At 48.8% G+C, this 18693-nt stretch overlaps 7 protein-coding genes across 7 annotated transcripts; 5 read left to right on the top strand and 2 right to left on the bottom strand.

Annotated features, from left to right (window-relative positions):
- The first annotated feature begins 23 nt into the window (after positions 1 to 23).
- BT62DRAFT_984993 (uncharacterized protein) lies at positions 24 to 3099 on the top strand. The gene is made up of 13 exons (XM_043189901.1): positions 24 to 252; positions 302 to 446; positions 499 to 583; positions 635 to 719; positions 769 to 1013; positions 1060 to 1166; positions 1217 to 1416; positions 1462 to 1853; positions 1903 to 2042; positions 2092 to 2354; positions 2403 to 2532; positions 2581 to 2799; positions 2856 to 3099. Exons 1-13 carry the CDS (start codon positions 124 to 126, stop codon positions 3068 to 3070), a joined length of 2355 nt encoding a protein of 784 aa, XP_043044157.1. The 5' UTR covers positions 24 to 123; the 3' UTR covers positions 3071 to 3099.
- A 119-nt stretch (positions 3100 to 3218) lies between these two features.
- Positions 3219 to 5826, top strand: BT62DRAFT_527885 (uncharacterized protein). Its single transcript, XM_043181268.1, has 2 exons — positions 3219 to 3921; positions 3979 to 5826. Exons 1-2 carry the CDS (start codon positions 3299 to 3301, stop codon positions 5726 to 5728), a joined length of 2373 nt encoding a protein of 790 aa, XP_043044156.1. The 5' UTR covers positions 3219 to 3298; the 3' UTR covers positions 5729 to 5826.
- A 140-nt stretch (positions 5827 to 5966) lies between these two features.
- Positions 5967 to 9215, bottom strand: BT62DRAFT_991519 (Sec39-domain-containing protein). Its single transcript, XM_043190286.1, has 3 exons — positions 7275 to 9215; positions 7067 to 7226; positions 5967 to 7009 (listed from the first exon to the last, which is right to left on the bottom strand). Exons 1-3 carry the CDS (start codon positions 9202 to 9204, stop codon positions 6094 to 6096), a joined length of 3006 nt encoding a protein of 1001 aa, XP_043044155.1. The 5' UTR covers positions 9205 to 9215; the 3' UTR covers positions 5967 to 6093.
- A 346-nt stretch (positions 9216 to 9561) lies between these two features.
- BT62DRAFT_1072696 (nitrilase) lies at positions 9562 to 11444 on the top strand. The gene is made up of 8 exons (XM_043178881.1): positions 9562 to 9792; positions 9849 to 9955; positions 10013 to 10251; positions 10306 to 10345; positions 10400 to 10473; positions 10529 to 10786; positions 10833 to 10960; positions 11013 to 11444. Exons 1-8 carry the CDS (start codon positions 9722 to 9724, stop codon positions 11161 to 11163), a joined length of 1068 nt encoding a protein of 355 aa, XP_043044154.1. The 5' UTR covers positions 9562 to 9721; the 3' UTR covers positions 11164 to 11444.
- BT62DRAFT_1045263 (uncharacterized protein) lies at positions 10972 to 14595 on the bottom strand (the record flags this gene model as incomplete). The annotated part of the gene is made up of 7 exons (XM_043178467.1): positions 10972 to 11443; positions 11505 to 11623; positions 11676 to 12464; positions 12512 to 13288; positions 13344 to 13916; positions 14143 to 14182; positions 14277 to 14595. 7 exons carry the CDS (start codon positions 14593 to 14595, stop codon positions 11223 to 11225), a joined length of 2838 nt encoding a protein of 945 aa, XP_043044153.1. The 3' UTR covers positions 10972 to 11222.
- Positions 14596 to 14699: 104 nt separating this feature from the next.
- BT62DRAFT_962499 (cytosolic large ribosomal subunit protein) lies at positions 14700 to 15777 on the top strand. Its single transcript, XM_043188647.1, has 6 exons — positions 14700 to 14782; positions 14832 to 15059; positions 15115 to 15249; positions 15295 to 15371; positions 15422 to 15449; positions 15498 to 15777. Exons 1-6 carry the CDS (start codon positions 14723 to 14725, stop codon positions 15510 to 15512), a joined length of 543 nt encoding a protein of 180 aa, XP_043044152.1. The 5' UTR covers positions 14700 to 14722; the 3' UTR covers positions 15513 to 15777.
- Positions 15778 to 16166: 389 nt separating this feature from the next.
- Positions 16167 to 18646, top strand: BT62DRAFT_1001450 (uncharacterized protein; the record flags this gene model as incomplete). The annotated part of the gene is made up of 3 exons (XM_043176741.1): positions 16167 to 17784; positions 17839 to 18009; positions 18060 to 18646. 3 exons carry the CDS (start codon positions 16167 to 16169, stop codon positions 18644 to 18646), a joined length of 2376 nt encoding a protein of 791 aa, XP_043044151.1.
- Between the last annotated feature and the right edge of the window lie 47 nt (positions 18647 to 18693).

Raw genomic sequence — 18693 nt, 5'->3', positions numbered from 1 at the left:
ATTTCGAATTTCCACTTTTCTTGGTCCTACTTTCAGCTTTTCTAATGCCATCTCTGGGGAAAGGCACCTAGGATTCCTATGCCCCGTTGATTTCTTGGTAAATCGTCTACTTGGACGTCTAAAATGTCACACTATGCGGTACATACGGCTCTGAATTTGCCGACAGCAACATCACACCCCTCCTCAAATTGCGTTCAATGGTCGTCCGATGGACAAGTCGTGATTGCCACCAAGTCGGCTGTATACATAATGGTGTGTGGTGACAATCCAACCCGCAGAACATTCTGACGGGTGATATTAGACACCAGACCATGGAATTAATTTTGATACGACCTCAGTTATCAGGTCTGTCGGTGAAGCGGGAGGTATACCTCATGTAGGCTGGTTCCGGACGTTGATTCAGCTGGATAAAACCGCTGCTGTGCGATGGCCCGAATACTCGCAAGGTGCAGTCTGCATTTCTTTCGCGTTGAGCTCGAAGTGACATATAATTTGAAGAGTGGGGTGCAAACTCATTAGGATCAATAGATGTTTCTCTGTTAGCAGTGACCATCTCACCGAGCTGTGTCACTGTCGACGCTGGGTATGACATATCTTGACTCTGCGTATGGCTCAGTGTTGAACGTTCTGCCAGATGCGTAGTCGCAACTCTAAGTTCAAACATGGATCTATCACTCTGGGTATCAAGCAAGAATACTCTGAAAGGAGAGTGGACAAGAGTTGGTGCTTCTATCAGGACGATGGGCAACCCTGTTGACTACAGTCCAGACTCATGACGTGACGACCTTCCTAATAAAAGAGTACGCGTTGGTTCATGAGACCGACCTCTCCAATGTCCTCAAGGCCCAAATTATCAGTGCGTCCATCATATACGACACATCTATCCAGCATAAATTTACCATTACAGGTATGTCGTGGTCTTCTCAACCTAACTTTGGAGTGTCGCCAAGCCCAATGATCAATGGGTCACTGCTCGTTGGTGGAAGTCGCGGTGGGTCCGTAGTGTTTGTCAGGTGAAGAATCGAGTTTATCTTTTGATGGTAACTCAATATCATGTAGGTATAATGAAGAATACGACGTTCAGCACATACATACTATATCAGTTGCGGAAGGATGGATTACCAATGTGGCATTTTCTACTTGGACGTTAGTCGGTCCTGCACGATGTAGGTGAGACCCTTATGTCCGAGTGGAACATCTCTCAGACGAGATACAGGCGAGGCGCATGTAGCGTATGCTGTTGCCGATGGCACTGTCGGTCTGGTCAAAGTCATTGAAGAACTCGAAGTCTCGTCAGATGATTTCAGCGAAAACTATAAAATCAGATTTACTTTTTTCAAAGAAGATTCGAATATCGACGGTCGTGATGGTCGAGGAGTGACAGCTTTACAATGGATAGAAGTTCCGAGAAAGGCGGTGAGGCTCCATCGTTCATCCATACTTTTCCTGACTATCCTTTAGTATGCACTCGTTCACTGTAAACCGGGAAGAGTGTCCCTGAGCACATGTCCTGCATCAACGCCTTTTTCTTGGTCGGGTATCAGGACCCTCACTTTGAAATATTACAGGCTTTCAGTTGGATCATCGCCTTTCCTGCCCGTATCAGGCATTCAATACGTGTCTGGACATGACGCTGTCGCTTTGACTCTTTTTGATGGCTCCATACATATCATTCATGACGTAACAAATAACCCTTCATGGGATGGTTCCTCGCTCACAACCCAGGCCCTCTCAGATGCTGTCCGAGCAATATTCGTTCGCTCTGAAAGTGAAACCATTCAGAACATGGATGATAATCATATTAGTGGAATGGTGCCATATGATAGCATGGGCAGTTTAATATGGATTCATGAGTTCGTAGTTTCCTTTCGTCGGGTGATCGACGCTATTAACGTCTTCCAGGGCATCGCGAACAGCTGACTTCAGCTATAAGCATGACGCACGGCATCAAAGCATGTTCATGGTGGCTCAGATATGGGATCAGAGTAGTCATAACAATATCCTTCAAGCACTAGAACACACACTGAACTCTGCCAAAGCCTGTATGACGTTTCCCTCCGCTACTGTGTTGATTTCCTATGAAAACCCCAGATACGTCGCCTCTGAACAGCCTTCGGCCAATATTCTTTCATATCCGAAGCAAGGATGAAGTATCAGCCCTATACACTGAGATCATTAAAATCCTATCAGTCGAACTGCCTGATTATTCCACCGGCATTTCTATCTTTCCATGGAGTGGTCCCCTACTTCCAGAAGCAAAACGCGCTTTCAGAAGAAGTTTGACGAAACATCTTTTTGGCTGGGATATTCTGATAGCCTTGAGAATGAGGCTTTCGGTCTCTGATTACCTTTGGGTACGTCGCTTCACTCTCTTCTATGGGCATGGCTTGAATTTAGGGTAGAAATTGTCAGATGATGCCGTGAAACAGGAAGAACTAGGGTACGCAGCACAATCCCTTCTGAACACTATTTCGCATCGCATTCTGCGTACCATGATCCGCCATTTGGCAGCTATTATGCACTGTCTTACAGGTAAGTCTATGCAACCATTTATTGGGCACATGTTTACTCTTTCCCTAGAACATGATGTTCCCTTCGTGTTGAGGATGGTAGTGCAGTCACTTCTCCCCGGCTGTCCTCAAGACCTGTTATCGGAGGGACAAGACATATCCGAGAAAATCAAAGCGCTTTTTCCAAACCAGGCATCAAACGGATTCGCTGAGCGTTGTCCAGCATGTCAAACCGAAATCCCTCTGGAGGATATTACCGTGGCTCGCTGTCCTTTCGGTCATATATGGTGTCAGTGCTTTGAATTGCCCTTTGACAAGTTTGAGCTAACGAGATACGAATGACAGCCCGATGTTCTATCACGACTTTTATACTATCAACACCGTATCTTCGGAGTTGCATTGGCTGTACGCGAAAGGCGTTTCTTCCACCGTCGTCTTCTGGTGTTCCAGCCACCGGGGACTGGCTGCCAACAACGGCGAGGGGATGGGTCACGGAAGAACTCCTGGAAGCGGTCCATCGTTGCCTTTTTTGCGGCAACACCTTTGTTAGCGTTTTGTGAAAACACGCGTTGTGCAAAATTAGACGTGAATGAAAAACTTATTGATTTACGTTGTCGGCGGCCGTGCATTTTGATTTTCGAAAGATCCCGTCAAGCGGTTACGTGGAGGCAGCTACGGTTCCCAAAAGGGCAATTCCGTGCAAGGTACAACTGATTGTATGCATATGTTGACGGAAGATCAGCCATGGACTTGGGAGTCGGCCTCTAGCATCTCTGCCTCTCGCCATCATGTTGCGGTCGATGAATTCCCCTCCCGACCCTCATGAAGACCATCTTCGCCATCTTCTCGACCAACGCGCCACTCGCGCTGACCTTCATTCTCGCGTTCCTTCTCTTTCCGAGTTTTCAGACACCCCTTCAATATACAGCCATCCTTTTTTCTCTCCTCAACCACCTCATAGAGAGGCAGATACAAGCAGTCTGGCGTCCCAGTCGCTATCCCGCTCATCGCCCAGGTCAGGCAGGGAGCGGAATCGCCTCAACGAACTCGCAGTCAGCATGCTTGACCTCGACGAGGATCCCCGCTCGTCCTTTGCCTCTTCCTCTGTATATAACGATGAAGACCAGAACGATTACAATGAAAATGACGAGGATGACGAGCCTATGCCTCGTATGAGCCTTCTTGGTCCAAAGATGCGCTTTCATTCCAAGGCGCCATGGGAGTTGGATGAGGGACCGGTGATGGAGGACGAGGTAGGGTCGGATAAATGTCCGGACCAGCTGAAGAGCACCTTTAGCCCTGTTCAGCCTCTCGATACCAGGAAACCGAGTTTCGAATCCAGACGATCTCAAGGCAAAAGCTCCTTCGAGTCGGCGTCGTCCCAAATGTCCTATTCCCGGGGACCCCTCCAGTGAGTTCCTTGCCAAGATCTTTCTTATCTTATGTGCTCTAATTGTAGGATTACTAGTGCTCTAACTCACTCCAGTACGTCCTCTGGTTCGTTGGCTTCACCAAGAAGTGGACCGCGGAGCCCCTTTTCCATATCGCGTGTGCGATCTCACTCACCCTCTCTTGCGCAACCGCCACTCCTTTTACCGACCTCTTCATGTTCCCCCCCAGAATCTTATATTTCATCAATGCATGACGTCGGTCAGCTTGATACGAACTCATCCCGCGTTCGCTCTAGACCTTCGTACTCCTCAAACGAAGATGACGCCCATCCTTATTCTAATCCTAATCATGCTAGATCAGCCTCAGAACAATCATACGACACGTCGGAAGTTCTGCCCCACCTCGCCTTTCCTGCTGTCCCACGCAGCGACTCATCTGCGACAGTGACAGAAGTTCAGTATGGAAAGGTTTTGTGCCGCCCTGACACACCTCAGCCAGAAACGCCAGTCCTGCCAGCTCTTCATAGTCCTCGCTCTACCATTCAAAGAAAAGAAATCTCCTCTCCCATTTCTGTGCAAAGCATGACGATACGTCCTGGTGACATTTCTCTCCCAAGCGATCCCTCCAATCTCCTTGGATGGACCGATAGGGGAGCACCCCCTGCTTTTGGGTTAATCTCTCTGGAGGAGGCCAGAGCACAGAGAGCACGGACCATTGCAGCACAGGCTGCTGCTTCCACTCCCAGTTCGACAGATCCTGCCTTTCATTTTCCAACAAAGGAGAACGTCAATGATCATAGCCCCACTAGCAGCGTTACTGCCAGGGCAAGAGCTCGGTCCGTCAGCGCCGGTACCCGAGCTAAACAAGCCTTCAGCAACATAGTCAGTGGAACCCCTGTTAAGGTTGAACGTCGTGATTCGGAGCCGGCTGTTGTTCTACATTCCACAAATTCTTCTGGCTCTTCCCCGGGAGGAAAGGGTTTGAAGCACAAGAAGAGTGGTTTCATGAGACTTTTCAATGGCGGCAAGGATGATAAATCGCCGCCTCCGCCTGTGCCTTCCCTATCTGACGGCTACGCCGCTTTTAATGCCCAACAATCGACTCAGAAGTCTGTCAAAGTCCCCATACACCGCATTCCTGTGCCGACCCTCTCCTCTAGTCTCACAGACTTTACCAAATCCTCTTCTAGCGTCAAACGCACACATCCCCCGTTATCTATCAAAACCTCCTCACCAGCAGCTATCAGTCGTCCAACGCCCTCATCAGCAGCAGGTCCGCATTTCCCCCTAAAACTCGGTATTCCTAACGAGTCGCCGCAGAGTGCGCCTGCTAATGTCACTGAGTTCCCTGCACTGAAGCTCAGGCCCATATCTACCATGTTCAGCGCTCAATTCGGTGATCACTTGATACCAAGCAGCTCGCTAACGTCTCCTGATGCAGACACGCCTAGCTCTGCCAGCCCGAGCACGGCCGTATCACCAACCACTCCTGTATCTTTTTCTCGGCTGAGTGACAAACCCGTTGTCATGGACGCGGGCGATGACCAGTCCTCTGTTATCCGTGCTTTACAGGATCAGATTGTATCTGCGAAGAAGGCTTGGCAGCGGCACATATGGGAGCTTGAAGGCCAGATTAAAGACCTGAAAGAGGAGGTCGAATCACATCACACTAATGATAATGATGAATATTGTTCTTCTTGCGGGCGGGGTCGCCGCCGACGTGCTGATGAGTCGCACCCCACTGACGGAGAATCCAAAAGTGTCAGCATCAACAGATCTAGAGACCGGACCGGCAGAGGCACTTCGCGTTTTGGGAGGGCTGTGTAAATTTTTCAACTGCGCGGCGTGCGGCACTTACAAATTGTACAACACTTCCATTCATTTGTCGCTCGTTTTGTGGAATCTTCAACAATATTTTATCATTTATTTCATGCTACTTTCTGGGACCCGTCGTCTTCGTCTCGTTAATTATGACTTATCTATGCCTTACACTGTTGTTGTAGTACCTCTCCTTTTTTTCTCATGACCGAGATTTATTACGTATCTCCACTACATAATTCTCTTGATTCTGTCTTGTTGTCAAAATTATCTGTCACTCGTTTCTCAGTCTCTCGTATCTCTAACTTCGTTTGGCCGGATTCCCTTGTAGACATCACACCCCTTTATTCTGAGTGTCTAAACATGTATATAAATCACAAGTCCTCTTCACCAGCTCCAAGAAGCCATCCGATTCCTTTTGAGAAGACCCTTGTAGCCTGCGAAGAGACATCATCTCCGTCCCTGGGTCGACTCCCACTTCGGGAGGTCTCATCGTCAGGATGAGAACGAGGTCTACCCCTACTGAACGGAAATCTTGCTGCTACAGTTTTGAAGGTCCTGCTTGCCAAGGCAGCAGCATCTGGTGTGCTCAGCAAGGGAGGAGACGGCATGTGAAAATCTGCAAGCCGTGATCGGAGAGAAAATTCGTGGTGGTCAGCGGCTGGAGTACGTTTTCTAGGTAAAGCTGCACCACCGGCACGCCGACGTTGGGAAAGACGGGTTTCTCGCCGCTCTATATCTTCCTTTTCCAATCGTCGCCAAGCAGTAAGTACGTCATGAAGCTGCTCTGGAGGACACAGCTCCAGCGAACGGCCCAAGAGCGACAGTTTTTTCTCGACGTCATCGAACTCTGGCTGCCGACCCAACTGGAAGCATGCAACCCAGCACACCTCGCTAGCTTCCTGCATCTTGGATGCATTCGCATTAGAGGAGCGTAATACGAGGACGGTGTTGACCATGCGTTCGCTAGCTTGATATGCACGCGTAAAATCCTCGTTTTGCAACGCAGTATCTGCAAGCATTGCCAATGTCTTCACTTCTGCCGTAACGTCCCCACGGAATCCAAGCATGGCTACCAACTCTAAGATGACTTCCGTATGCTTATATGCATCAGCGTTGCTGGAAAGGACTCGGGACACGAGAGATAAACGGTCTTTCGTAAGTCGGATCTCGATGGGAGTGATGGGGATCCCAGGCCGGGACATCACATTGAATGACGACAGCCGGGATGTCGCTTCGATGAACTCCTTTTCTTTTCTGATTCGTTCTGATATATGGGGGACATCTAGACTGATTTTAAAAAAAAATACATGAAGATCATTATGGAAAGCATTCATTGAAGCTTACCATTCATAAGCAAGTTTCATATCTCCAACTTTATAATTGCCCGAGCTGGCGTTGTCGTAAAATTCCCGAACGCATGTCAGACATATATCCTCAATAGCCGTCGTATCAAGCACCGAGATGTTGCGGTTGGACTGTAACAGTGCCTTTGCAATGTCGAATTCTGGCCGATCATGAATCTGCAAGTATGCACGAAGTGAAATATACGCACTGCCAGAAATTAAAAGCCCATTAAAAAATGTTCGAGTAACTTCTTCCTGCGATAAGAGGCCGAAAGCACCTCGCAGGTCACTATTTCCCCTTCTAGACAGCTTGATCATGTCCTTAAGAAGCCATTCCCAATCTTCTCGAGTACTGAGCTGATCTGCAGAACCCGCTCGGCGAGCCATCCTATTGGCCCATGCCTTCTGCTCAGCTTCATCATTCATGCTCTGGAGGAACCAGCTGAGGGATGCTGCAACACTCCATCGAGAGAGTATTTCTCCCGATTCCAGATGGACGTCAAGAATATCTAGGGCTCGTGAAAGTGAGGACAAGGGTAAAGGCTTGAAGAACATAAGTAGATCTGATGCTGTACATCGCGGTCGAGCGATTGTCGGGGTGACAAAATCTCCCAGAGACGCAATCGTTGTATCAGCAATATCACCGTCCAAATCTTCGTACTTTGACAAATCCCAAGCCGGCAAACATTCAAAGATGCGGCTCATTGTGGGCCACTCGTCTATACTGGCACTGCCATATAGACAAGCGAGTGCCAGACGAGCCATGTCCTCGTCGTCTTTGATAATCCTCTGGGAACTGGGCATGGTGGGTTTCGAACCCTCGAAGATGGCAGCAACCACGTCCAGTGACGCGGTGAGGACGTAGTCGTAGAGAAGATCCTTGTAGATTTGTGAATTTGGATTTCCTGCCCGTTCTGCTCGCGACTCGAGAACATAGAGATACGGCATGACAAGGTGTAACATATCCGCTGCAACGGTTTCTGGAGTCGAATGGGACAGATACGCCCGAATAACTGTCCTCGAATCCATGCTCTTCCAACTACTCAGCGTCCAGTCATTGGGCGAATCACCAGCAGGTGCATCGTAAACGAGACGTGTTAACAGACTTAATTCTTCGCCAAGCTCGTCAAGGCCTGGTACTCCCTGAGATGCACCATGTTGGATCACTGCTAAGGCAGTATCAATCATCCCTGTCGACGATATGATGTTGTCGACACGATTGGTATACCAACCCGACAATTCCTCCGATGTCATTAGATTGTTACACGTTTGGAGACTGAGCGCAGATGATTCTATTTCTTTAGGAATTCCAAGGGAAGTTGTGGCTGCTTCGAATAATGGAACATAAGACGCATCCCCAATATCCTTGTCCTTCCACGGTGCCTCTTCTTCCATGTTCTCATCAAACTTGACCCGAGGAAGAAACTCGAGGTACTCGAGAGGATTCGCAAAACCCGGGATGCTGTCATATATGACGAATCGGTGCACCCAGAGAACTGAACGATGACGCTCGAGTAGAATATGGAGGCAACGGAAGTATTGGTGGAGCGTCAATTGGCATGCTGTATGAATTAATTCTTGAGTGATGAAGTAGGAAAGTGAAACCGGGAACTGTGGGGATTTGGAGGAGTCATGAGACACCATTGCAGTCGATTGGTCGGCCCAGGGATCATCCTCCCATTCGGTTATCTCGTCGTCTGCATCATCGCCACCTTCTTCTGGAGCCACCTGACACATCTCAGTGAATGTATTCAGCCTGTCCAAACGCCGAAGAAGCAGGCCATGAAGGCGACATAATTGCGCGTCACCGGGAAGATTGTGAAAGTAGGCTACTGCAGGATCAAGCCGGCAAGAGTCGCTCTGCTTGAGTGACACGGCCGTAGTATCCAGTGATTCGGATGACGGGGAGCTGGAAAGGTGGGAAAGGGCGTCCTGGGCCCGATGAAAAGCCTGCTTCGTCCTGTCGAGGCCAACGTTAAGCAGGGCTTGCTGGACTGACACGTCGTCCACTATTCTGTCATAGCAAGCGGCAGCGACCCAGAGGTCGTCTGTGACGGAGCCCAGGTGTTCACCGACGTCGTCGACGGTGAGCTCGCTGTCTGAGAGAGCAAGCCACAACGTGCAGGAAGAAGAAGCCATACTGGCTCCGGTCCGACATCCGACACACGCTCGTGTCACCGTGTAACGAACGAGTCGATGCCCCGAGACCTTGTGCTTACCCTTATTTACCTACGAGCTTAGTTGGTATTTGATTTTACCGCCGAACCTGTCGGGCCTTTCGCAATCAGCAGTCGATAAACCTGTCTACGATTGTGCCAAGTTCCTCGTGTGAGCGGTGATCTCGGCGCCACCCTCACACACCGTCACCTACTTCGTGATCTGTGATAATATCTACGAACTCCCTCTGAGGTGAACGGAGCAAGTAAGTAAATCCGTACGAGAACCTAAACGGCGACTGACTGTCCGAGTCAATGCGATGTGAAGCAACCGGGTCCTGCTTAGTTTCTGTGGAACCAGTCGTGATATGGAATCTGCGTTCACACGGGCCAAGTGTAGCTTCACTATCTAATTGGCTAAGATATGGTGCCGTCAATTCTCATCAAAGAAATATATAAAACACAGAGTCTAGTGGGAATGTCGTATTTTCAGTCCAAAGATGCCTATCTCACTTAATCCATCTCCCTCCAACACCCAGATCTTCAAGGTCGCCGCCGTTCAAGCTGAACCGTGCGCCTTTCGTCTCCACTAGGACTTGTCCCTACTCATTAAGCGCTTCACAACAGGGTATGGCTTGACCTTCAAGGCGGGGTTGAGAAGACAATCCGAATCGTTCACGAGGCGGCTGCCGAAGGTGCCAAGATTATCGGTTTCCCAGAAGTCTTTATTCCTGGTAAGTAGTTGTCCTATACTTCTCTTCAGAGGCGAAATTTTAATCAACGTTCCCAAGGCTATCCCTGGACTCCATGGGCCAACAACTTTGTCGTTGCTCAAACTGTCCTCAAGCAGTATCAAGCAAACTCGATGTTTCTTCACTCCCCTGAAATGGATAGAATCCGGGAGGCCGTCAAGGAAGCTGAAGTTAACATAGTCCTCGGGTTCTCTGAGCGAGACGGAAGTTCTCTTTACATCGCCCAAGTCACTATTACATCCGACGGCAACATTGCAAACCACCGCCGCAAGATCAAGGTTTGTGTCCCTACTCTCCTATAAGCCAATGACATGACCGCTTTTTATGTGCAGCCCACTCATTATGAGAAAACCGTTTTTGGAGATGGAAGCGGTATTCTTGTCATATTGAGACGACATTAGCCTGCTGACAATCTACCTCCGATAGCCCAGTCCATCTACAATGTAGTTCAGACGCCATATGGGAGGCTAGGATCTTTGAATTGTTGGGAGCACATTCAGGTTTGTCATACAGCTCGCTTCTCTCTTCTAACAAGTTGCTCAGTCCGGTTTCCAGCCATGGTTGAAGACCCACTTTTACTCTCAATACCCCCAAATCTTCGTGGGAGGATGGTGGCCTGCATTTCCACCTCTGACTGGCGGATCGCCCTACATTGTCAGTGGCGAAGCTTCCAGCCGGATGAGTCAACTTGTGTCCATGGAAGGTGGCCTATTCGGATTGGTTTGCTGTCATGTCGTCAGCGAAGCAGGTGCTCGCAAAATGAAAATGCTCGGCTATCCATGGTTCACATTCCCTGGTGGAGGCTTCTCCGTTGTAAGCTGACTTGCTTTCAAGAGGATCAATATTAATCATGTGAAAGATATATGGTCCAGATGGCGCTGCCTTAACCGCTCCTGTTGATCCTGGGAAAGAAGTAGTCTTATACGCGAATATTTCCCTGGACAAGATTGATGAAGTCAAACTCGTTGCGGACGTCATGGGGAACTAGTGAGCTTTACAAGTCCCCCTTTAATAACATTGTTCCTAAATCCGACTTTAGTTCTCGGTTTGACCTCTTTCATACTGTAGTTCACGGTAAAAACTGGAAGCCTGTTGCATACCGTGACCCTGAAGAACAGCATGCCGCCAAAGCTCAACAGGGAGAGATTAACAATGCGGGGAATGGTTCAATCACGCCTAGTAAATTGTGATTCATCTGTCGAATACGACGTACTGTGTCATATATCATCAATTTGTACTCTCCCCTCCTTCAGTATGGCTTCAATCTTCGCAACTCTCGCGCATTTCTCTCGATCTCGGATTCATTTCCACTATCGTCCGAATCCTTGTCACCCGGTTCGATTAACTGCAACTTCACATCGAGCTCATGCCTCATTCTGATACCCCTCTCCGCCATTGTGTTGACAAAGGCGTGAAGCTCGTGGTAACTGAAGACGTTTCGCAAATGGTCAAAAGCCAAAAGGTACAGGTCTGAACGCAGTGCAGTCAAGTCATTTACATATTTATCCCACGGCAAACATTCGCAGCTTACCTTTGGCCAGCGGGCATTCACCAATAGCGCGAAAAAGTAGTTGCTTCGCTTTTTGCAATTGTCCAGCTCGAATCTCAAACTCGATATAAATGCGCCACAATATCAGGCTTCCCCTTGTTCTAGACCATCATGCTTGAGATACTTGAAGATTCACAGTCAACTAAGCCTTACCTTTCACTTTCCACAGCTGCTGCTAATCCACTCCTGGTACGTTCAATTTCGCCTTCCCATCTTCCACTTTGCCACTTCGACACCCATACTTCCTCGATTCGCCGGCATAAATCCTTTTCATCTCTAGAGTTTTCGCCAAACAGATCTCTGACACGTCCCCAAATTCCTTGTCCTTTCTCACCCTCCAAGAACAGACCAAATATTACGGAATTACTGGGGTACTTCCTCAGGGCGTTGCCGGCACGGTCTCTCAGTATGGAAGGGGCCATCGGGCCTTTCAAAACGCATCCATGCCGGAAAATGAATAAGAGAGAAGCAACAGTCATGCTTTCATCGGCGACACCAGCACCAGCTTGGTGCATGTGATCGTCAAACACAGAAAGGCTTTGGGCGAGGTCCCTCGAAGTCAACAGCTCAAGTAGAGCTCGCAACTTCACCCAAGCTTCTTTGTCCTTCCAAGCCGAATGCTTGCCATTGGATATATCTTCCAGGTTTCGTTTTGCTCGGAGGATGGCGACTCCCCCTTGACCTGCAATATCCACAGCTTTGAATATAACAGACATGACTGCATCAGATTTCTGGTCAAGCCATTCCATCTCCGCCCAGTCCCACCAGAGTCTACCGGACCACGGTCGGTCTAAAGAAACAGGCGAAGACAGAAGGACAGCTGTATAAACTTTTCGAGCCTCGTCGAATCTGCCTCTCTTTCGCTCCAAACGTGCATGAGCTGACCAGTGTGGTAAAGAATCGCGGGCCGTAGATAGAAATGACCGGGAAATTTTGAGTGCACTAAGTGAAGCGTCAATGAACGTACGGTCGTTAGAGGGCTCTCTTACCTCTTCACGCTCGAGGCGGCTTCAAACCCTAAAGTTAGGAGATCCCACTCATAATCATCAGCCCCAAGCCTAAGCTGACTGAAAATCCTTCTGGTGAACTCCTGGTCGAGTCCATCCAAGTCTATTTTTGAGCAAAGCCCATCACCATAGAGTGCATCGTCTAGTGAACTTAACACGCCGTAGCCCCAGCATTTGATAGGCACTGAACCACGAACATATTGTATCTCCCGGCCAACCAAGACACCAGAATACGAATCTGCCGTCACGGTATTGTGTGTTTCATCGGGAAAAATGGCGTTCAGATATCCAGGATTCATCAAATGCATGCAATTCCACCGATCGTCCCAATTGGCATCATGAGGCGAGTCCGAGAAACCGGGAATATGAAAGCCGAGAAAAGATAGCCAGGCTAACCGAAATACGTCCTTTCCGTGAGCTGTTTGTAACTGCAAAAGGAGCGATCGGATATCTGAGAACATGATGGTGGAATATGGATCCCAGTCATCATCTTCAGTGGCCCGACTGGGGATATGCGATGCGCGGTCTGTGTGCAATTCGGTTCGAGCCCAGCGACGATACGGGTCAGAGTCATCTGAGGAGGGTTGCTTTGATACTAGTGCCGGTGTCTCTCCTTTTTTACCCAAAGACACCCATTGAGCCCATCCTTTAGCACCAGGCTCACCAAACCGCGAAACTTCTGATTCCCAGAACTCTTCCAAAGCATCCAAAATACTACTCGTTGGTAACCCATATAAGGCTTGAGGAAGCTCGAATGTCCTGAAATGTACAATTCAGATGCTAAGTAATAGATTGAAAATAACCAAGTACGCACAATTCAGCTTGTGCTTGAAACAGGGCTGTGGCGCGTTCGACAAACCCTGCCGTACGGAGAGCTGTGGCTGAGCGCCAAAACACCCGAACTCTGCTCACCTCATCATCTCCCAGAGCATTAAGAACATGTTTGGCTGCATCAACAACATAATCGATGCCATTAGTCTCCTTTCTGATTTTCCACTCTAGCCACTCCATCCAAATTTCGATTCCGCCAAGCTTGAACGCATCCTCCCATTCATCTTGCACTCTGGCTTCAGGCCAGATCTCTTCACCCGCTCTGAGATATTTGAGCCGAAGAGGCTTTGATGTGGTATTACGAACGTCCGACGAAAATGCACGAGAAAGTATCGATATGGTGATTTCCGCACGGACTCTTACAGAATTTTTAGATGGAATAGGGACATTTGACAATGTCCGCCACAGAAGCTGTAACCAAGTAGCGACAGATGAAGGATCGTCACTGAGTTGCTGCTCAAGTGTCTTTATTGCAGTTGTCGGACCCACTGTATCGACATCCTCCTCTGGGCTGTCCGAGTCTTCAGCAGCTGATCCTTCGGAACCTGAAGATGAGCTAGAATGGTGATCACCAGTGATCGAGCGGTAAGAATGTTGGCTTTGTTCTCGAATGGAAGAGATGCGCAGAAAACCAGTCTTATCTAATTGGAAACTGTCACTATGGCCCGGCATTCGTCGAGTAGGTGCAGAATTCACAAGGTTGCGAGTCTTTGCATCCGTTAGGCTCGGGCGCTATCTTGCTTCAGTTTCATCGAAGGGAAAATGGAGTGAAAGCAACGTACATTTTGTCTGTACATTCCGATCTCAATACCTTGAGGCCCCCTGTGCAACACAGTCCAACTTGGAGATAGACCTAGTACATTTCTGCCACCTTTTCCATGATTAGATGCTATAGAATAATCCAGCAACGACGTACGGCTGATAGTCTTATATTTGGGAACATCGCCCTTGTGCAGACCTCCGTACTGCACATTTAACGGGTCTCCGCGCTTATCCGAGTAGAAAAAACGGGTGGCAGAGATGTCATCTACTTCCGTAGCTGTCCTATCGCGATGCCTATGCCTGTTTTTCTTTTCCTTCTCCCGTGTCGTTTCTTTCTTGGAGGTTTTCTCGCGGTGACTATGCTTGCGGTGCTTGCTGTCGTTGTGCGACCGACTAGGACCTGGATCGTTACTGAGGTCTTCTGGAAATGACCCGAAAGAAGGAGGGAATGATGAAAATGAGGGCGCAGACATAGATACGACTAACGATAGATGCGTGTTTGAAAAGGTAGGTGGAATTGCAAATTGGGCAGATAGTACGCTGAATTACGTAATCAACCTCTTATATTTCCGTTGCGGAAAAAAGTTCAGAATCAACACAATGCGACCCCTCACTGAAGATGAATCCAAGACACTGTTTACCAAGCTCACCAATTACATAGTCCGTTTTTTGCCCCTCCTCTTGTGTTCACAGTCTCATCTCTTTACAGGGAAAGAACCTTATTCACCTCATCGACCGAAAGGACGAACCATACTGCTTTAGACTGCATAAAGACAGGGTTTATTATGTTTCTGAATCATCGATGCGTCTAGGATCGTCAATTGCACGTCCCAATCTTGTCAGCCTTGGTACATGCTTTGGAAAATTTAGTAAAAGCGGAAAGTTCAAGCTGCACATATCATCGCTTGATTACATCGCTCAGTACGCCAAATACAAGGTGGGCTATTGCTTCTGTAACGTTGAATTTAGCATTACACGTTATTTTCTTCTAGGTGTGGATAAAACCCAATGGTGAAATGCCGTTCCTGTACGGAAATCATGTAGTGAAAGCACATCTTGGACGAATAACAGAAGACACGCCGGAACATCAGGGGTTGGTGGTGTTCAGCATGAGCGATGTGCCATTAGTGCGTATATTTGCCCGTGCTTTGACAGCATCTCATGCCTCGTAGGGTTTTGGGGTGACGGCGCGGTCAACGGTTGATACCCGTAAAATGGATCCAACGTCTATCATCGTATTTCATCAGGCGTACGTACTCCTGTTTTTTCCCCCGTGCAGTACTAATTTGTATTTGACAGTGATGTTGGTGAATATCTACGTGACGAGGTACAGCCTACTATGACCCTCCTTCGTTGGAAACTTACCATTTTGTAGGACACGCTATTTTAACCGAGCATTCTCCTCTTTGGTTTTGTATCTCCATCCAATGCCATCATTGTTCCTCTGTTGTACTTATTCTACCTTCACTTCCGAGTTCGAAGTGCTCAAGACGCGCTATGGTGTCCCCGTGCAGCTCTCTCAGCGATTATTCGTTGTTATAAGAATACACTTTGATTACTGCCGCCATTAATGCTGGTCCAACTTTTTAGATGAATCGAAGAATGGAATGTTACTGCCTGTAGAAATGAGGGTCCGACTCAACTTCAAGCTCTACATTACTTGGAATTAGGTCAAGGTATTATCGAAGTTTACCTCGAGGCGGCTGAGGTGAAGCGGGGGTCCGGGCCGGATGCGTGATATCGCATGTCACACCTCATACACGAAGACACGAGGCGACGGCTTTTTTGTTTTTCCCAGTGGCAGACAACGAGCTCGATACTTTGACTAGTATCCACGGGCGGCAGTATTTTCTACCACCACAATTTCTTTCTCTTTTTTGCTCTCGTTTTCCTCCAACACGCCTTAATTCAGCACGGCGGCGCCCGCTGCACCACCAAATTAGCATCCTTAGCACTCGCTCTATCCGTCCTCTCTTATTTCTTCGACCACCAATTCTTCTCCAGCTTATAACGCTCGTACTCTCTACCTCATTACCCGCATATAATGAGCCCCATCCCTGCTCCTACTATTCGTGGGCGGGAAAAGTGGCCGGATGCTGATTTCGACCTGCCTGAAGGCCATACCATTCACGGCGACACCACTTCCGACATGGATGACAATGAAGAAGACTGGAATATGCCTGAGGTCGACATCCCGCCACACTCGCACTCACTGGCAAAGTCGCCCCCCTTCATTTCCATTGCCCGCCCCCAGCCCTCACTACAGCCCAATGATGACAATGACGACGAGGGCGCATCCACCATCAAGGCCTCCGCGACTGTAAAACCTGTCATTCAGAAATCTCTTCCAGGCACCATAGAGGAGGACTTCGAAGAAGGGTTATTCTTACCCTCTGAATTGACCCAATTGTCATTGGCACCTTTGACTCTCAATCACCGATCCTCCAAGGGCTCTCTTGAATGGGGCGACAAAGACCATACCTCTTCTTCTCAGTCTTCCGACGCCTATTCCAACCTCGGTCTCACCAATGCTTCTTCCAACCCGGAGTCAGAAACTGATGAAGACGAAAGTGAACTTGAAGGGCTCATCATCCCTTCAGACGTATTCGATTCTTGCAAAGGAGCTCGTCATCTCACCAACCTTTTAACTTTGAAGAAAGCCGCTGTTATGTCGGATTATCAAGTCAAGGTTGCTACTCCTGATCCCGAGGATGATTTTGAGATGGGTCTAGTCATTGAGGACGATGCTGATTTTAGTCCCAGTCGGCTATTATCCAATACTCAGCAGTCACATTTGCACTCTGCGGATAACCGAAGCAAGAGTGTCCCTCCTCATCAGAGGAATGTTTCAGCTACGAGGCCTTCGTGGCGACTGAGGTCTGGTAGGCCCAAGTCCCCTGTCAAACCTGGCCCAACCGCCTCCCGAAATGCCCAAAAGTCTGGACCTTCACCCTCTCCACCTTTGTATCCGCCTTCGCGCTCGAACACGCCTTCGACTGCTCCGTCTTCATTTTTATCTCCCAGGCCCGGCAGTCTCCGCGGGCAAAAGTCTCATACAGGTCTCAACTCGCCTCCAACCTCCAAGAAGATCTCAAGGAAATCGTCATTGTCTTCACTGATGGGCAGCAGTAACCGAACGTCAGGATCTTCCGTGCCGAGCTCCTCAAACAGTGCTCGTTACGAAGAACCTACTACCGCGTCGCGTGCCAAGTCGCACAAGGCATCCATGAGTCGAGTAACACAAGATTACAAAGTCCCCCCCACCCGTCCTTCCACCCCTTCTACAAGTACTGCTGCTCTTCGTCTGACGGTTCCCACTACTGGTCGCCTCAAGTCGCGTCCGACATTGTCGGCTGTTTTCGGTTCGTCGGGAGACGCACCCATCCGTCGAACAGCATCGCCACTTCCACCACGTCCAGCATCTACTTCCAAGCTTGCTTCACACACATCAGCACCTAAAGTGCTTCGTAGGCCGAAACGCCTGCGCACATATGGGGATGGCACGGAACTTGATGGTATTGAAGACTTGCCCACTGATCGAGACAAGGAGAGTCGGTTCAGGGTACAGCCCAAAGGCCATGGCCATCGCATTCCTGGTGGTAGCTTTGCTAAATCGCCTGGTGACACCCTTCGTAGGAAAAACTTGCGCGAAGGTTCGAGTGGTAAGTCTTGTGTTCTTCCATGCGTTATTGGTCTGAAATACTTATTCCTATAAGCCGAGCCTATAACGTTTGCAACTTCTTTCTTTTCCAAGCGTGCATCGAAATTGGATCCATCCAACTCGAATCCGTCGGGACGTTCCCCGCCGATGAGAAAGAAGGTTGCATTATCGACACAAACGAGGCCTACTCTGATACGGAATCTGGGTGGCGTTGGAGGTCCCAAAGGTAATGAATGACATCTGTCCACATGAATTCAATTCTGAGGAAATTCCCAGTTGTTGGTGACATGAAATGGAATCCACATACCATGCGATGGGAAGGAAACGAACAAGTCTTACGTGACTTTGATGCTGTTGTCGCGTCCACGCGACCAGCGCTAATCACACATCTCACTGGATCATCAATAGGCTCCTCCGCGAGCTCTTTCGGCTCTGGCGCGCGGATAGTGGGGAACATGGTCTTTGATCCCATACGCTTGTGCTGGATCTCAACTCTGCCACCGGAAGAGGATGAACCAGATGTCTTTGCTAACCTCGCCGATGATGAGGATGATAGTGACAGCTGGGAATCCAAAGCCGGGACCATTCGAGCTTCTGTTCAGTCGAATGTGGCGACTTCATCCTCTCTTCCTGATCGTAGTCAAACATGGACACCGTCGGACTGTGGTAGCGACCGTGGTTCGCGAGGGTCGATGGTATTTGACATCGATGACACGTTTGTGCGGAACTGCCGAAAAGCAGAAGAGCGGCATAATATAGAAATCAAAGGATGGAAGAACTCTCTCTCGCGCGAAGATGCTCTGTGTGAACCTGATCGCTCCTTCCTGTACGAGATAAGGACTCTTGCTACTCGCAAGTACTAATTACAATTCACGGAAATAGTTTATTTTAATGTAGATGGTCATTTTCT

The sequence above is a fragment of the Guyanagaster necrorhizus genome (genome assembly GCF_019112545.1).
Source record: "Guyanagaster necrorhizus MCA 3950 unplaced genomic scaffold BT62scaffold_4, whole genome shotgun sequence".
Lineage (NCBI taxonomy): Eukaryota > Fungi > Basidiomycota > Agaricomycetes > Agaricales > Physalacriaceae > Guyanagaster > Guyanagaster necrorhizus.
This window is presented reverse-complemented; position numbering and strand designations above follow the sequence as displayed.

Coding starts and splice junctions, on each gene's coding strand:
- BT62DRAFT_984993 (XM_043189901.1), top strand. CDS start 124: ATGTCACACTATGCGGTACATACGGCTCTGAATTTGCCGACAGCAACA. Junction 253..301: donor AGTCGGCTGTATACATAATG/GTGTGTGGTGAC, acceptor GGGTGATATTAG/ACACCAGACCATGGAATTAA. Junction 1,417..1,461: donor TAGAAGTTCCGAGAAAGGCG/GTGAGGCTCCAT, acceptor ACTATCCTTTAG/TATGCACTCGTTCACTGTAA.
- BT62DRAFT_527885 (XM_043181268.1), top strand. CDS start 3,299: ATGTTGCGGTCGATGAATTCCCCTCCCGACCCTCATGAAGACCATCTT. Junction 3,922..3,978: donor TATTCCCGGGGACCCCTCCA/GTGAGTTCCTTG, acceptor TAGGATTACTAG/TGCTCTAACTCACTCCAGTA.
- BT62DRAFT_991519 (XM_043190286.1), bottom strand. CDS start 9,204: ATGGCTTCTTCTTCCTGCACGTTGTGGCTTGCTCTCTCAGACAGCGAG. Junction 7,227..7,274: donor TGGGCTTTTAATTTCTGGCA/GTGCGTATATTT, acceptor ATGATCGGCCAG/AATTCGACATTGCAAAGGCA. Junction 7,010..7,066: donor ATGAAACTTGCTTATGAATG/GTAAGCTTCAAT, acceptor TTTTAAAATCAG/TCTAGATGTCCCCCATATAT.
- BT62DRAFT_1072696 (XM_043178881.1), top strand. CDS start 9,722: ATGCCTATCTCACTTAATCCATCTCCCTCCAACACCCAGATCTTCAAG. Junction 10,346..10,399: donor CGTTTTTGGAGATGGAAGCG/GTATTCTTGTCA, acceptor TACCTCCGATAG/CCCAGTCCATCTACAATGTA. Junction 10,961..11,012: donor GCGGACGTCATGGGGAACTA/GTGAGCTTTACA, acceptor ATCCGACTTTAG/TTCTCGGTTTGACCTCTTTC.
- BT62DRAFT_962499 (XM_043188647.1), top strand. CDS start 14,723: ATGCGACCCCTCACTGAAGATGAATCCAAGACACTGTTTACCAAGCTC. Junction 14,783..14,831: donor CCAAGCTCACCAATTACATA/GTCCGTTTTTTG, acceptor ATCTCTTTACAG/GGAAAGAACCTTATTCACCT. Junction 15,250..15,294: donor GCATGAGCGATGTGCCATTA/GTGCGTATATTT, acceptor CATGCCTCGTAG/GGTTTTGGGGTGACGGCGCG.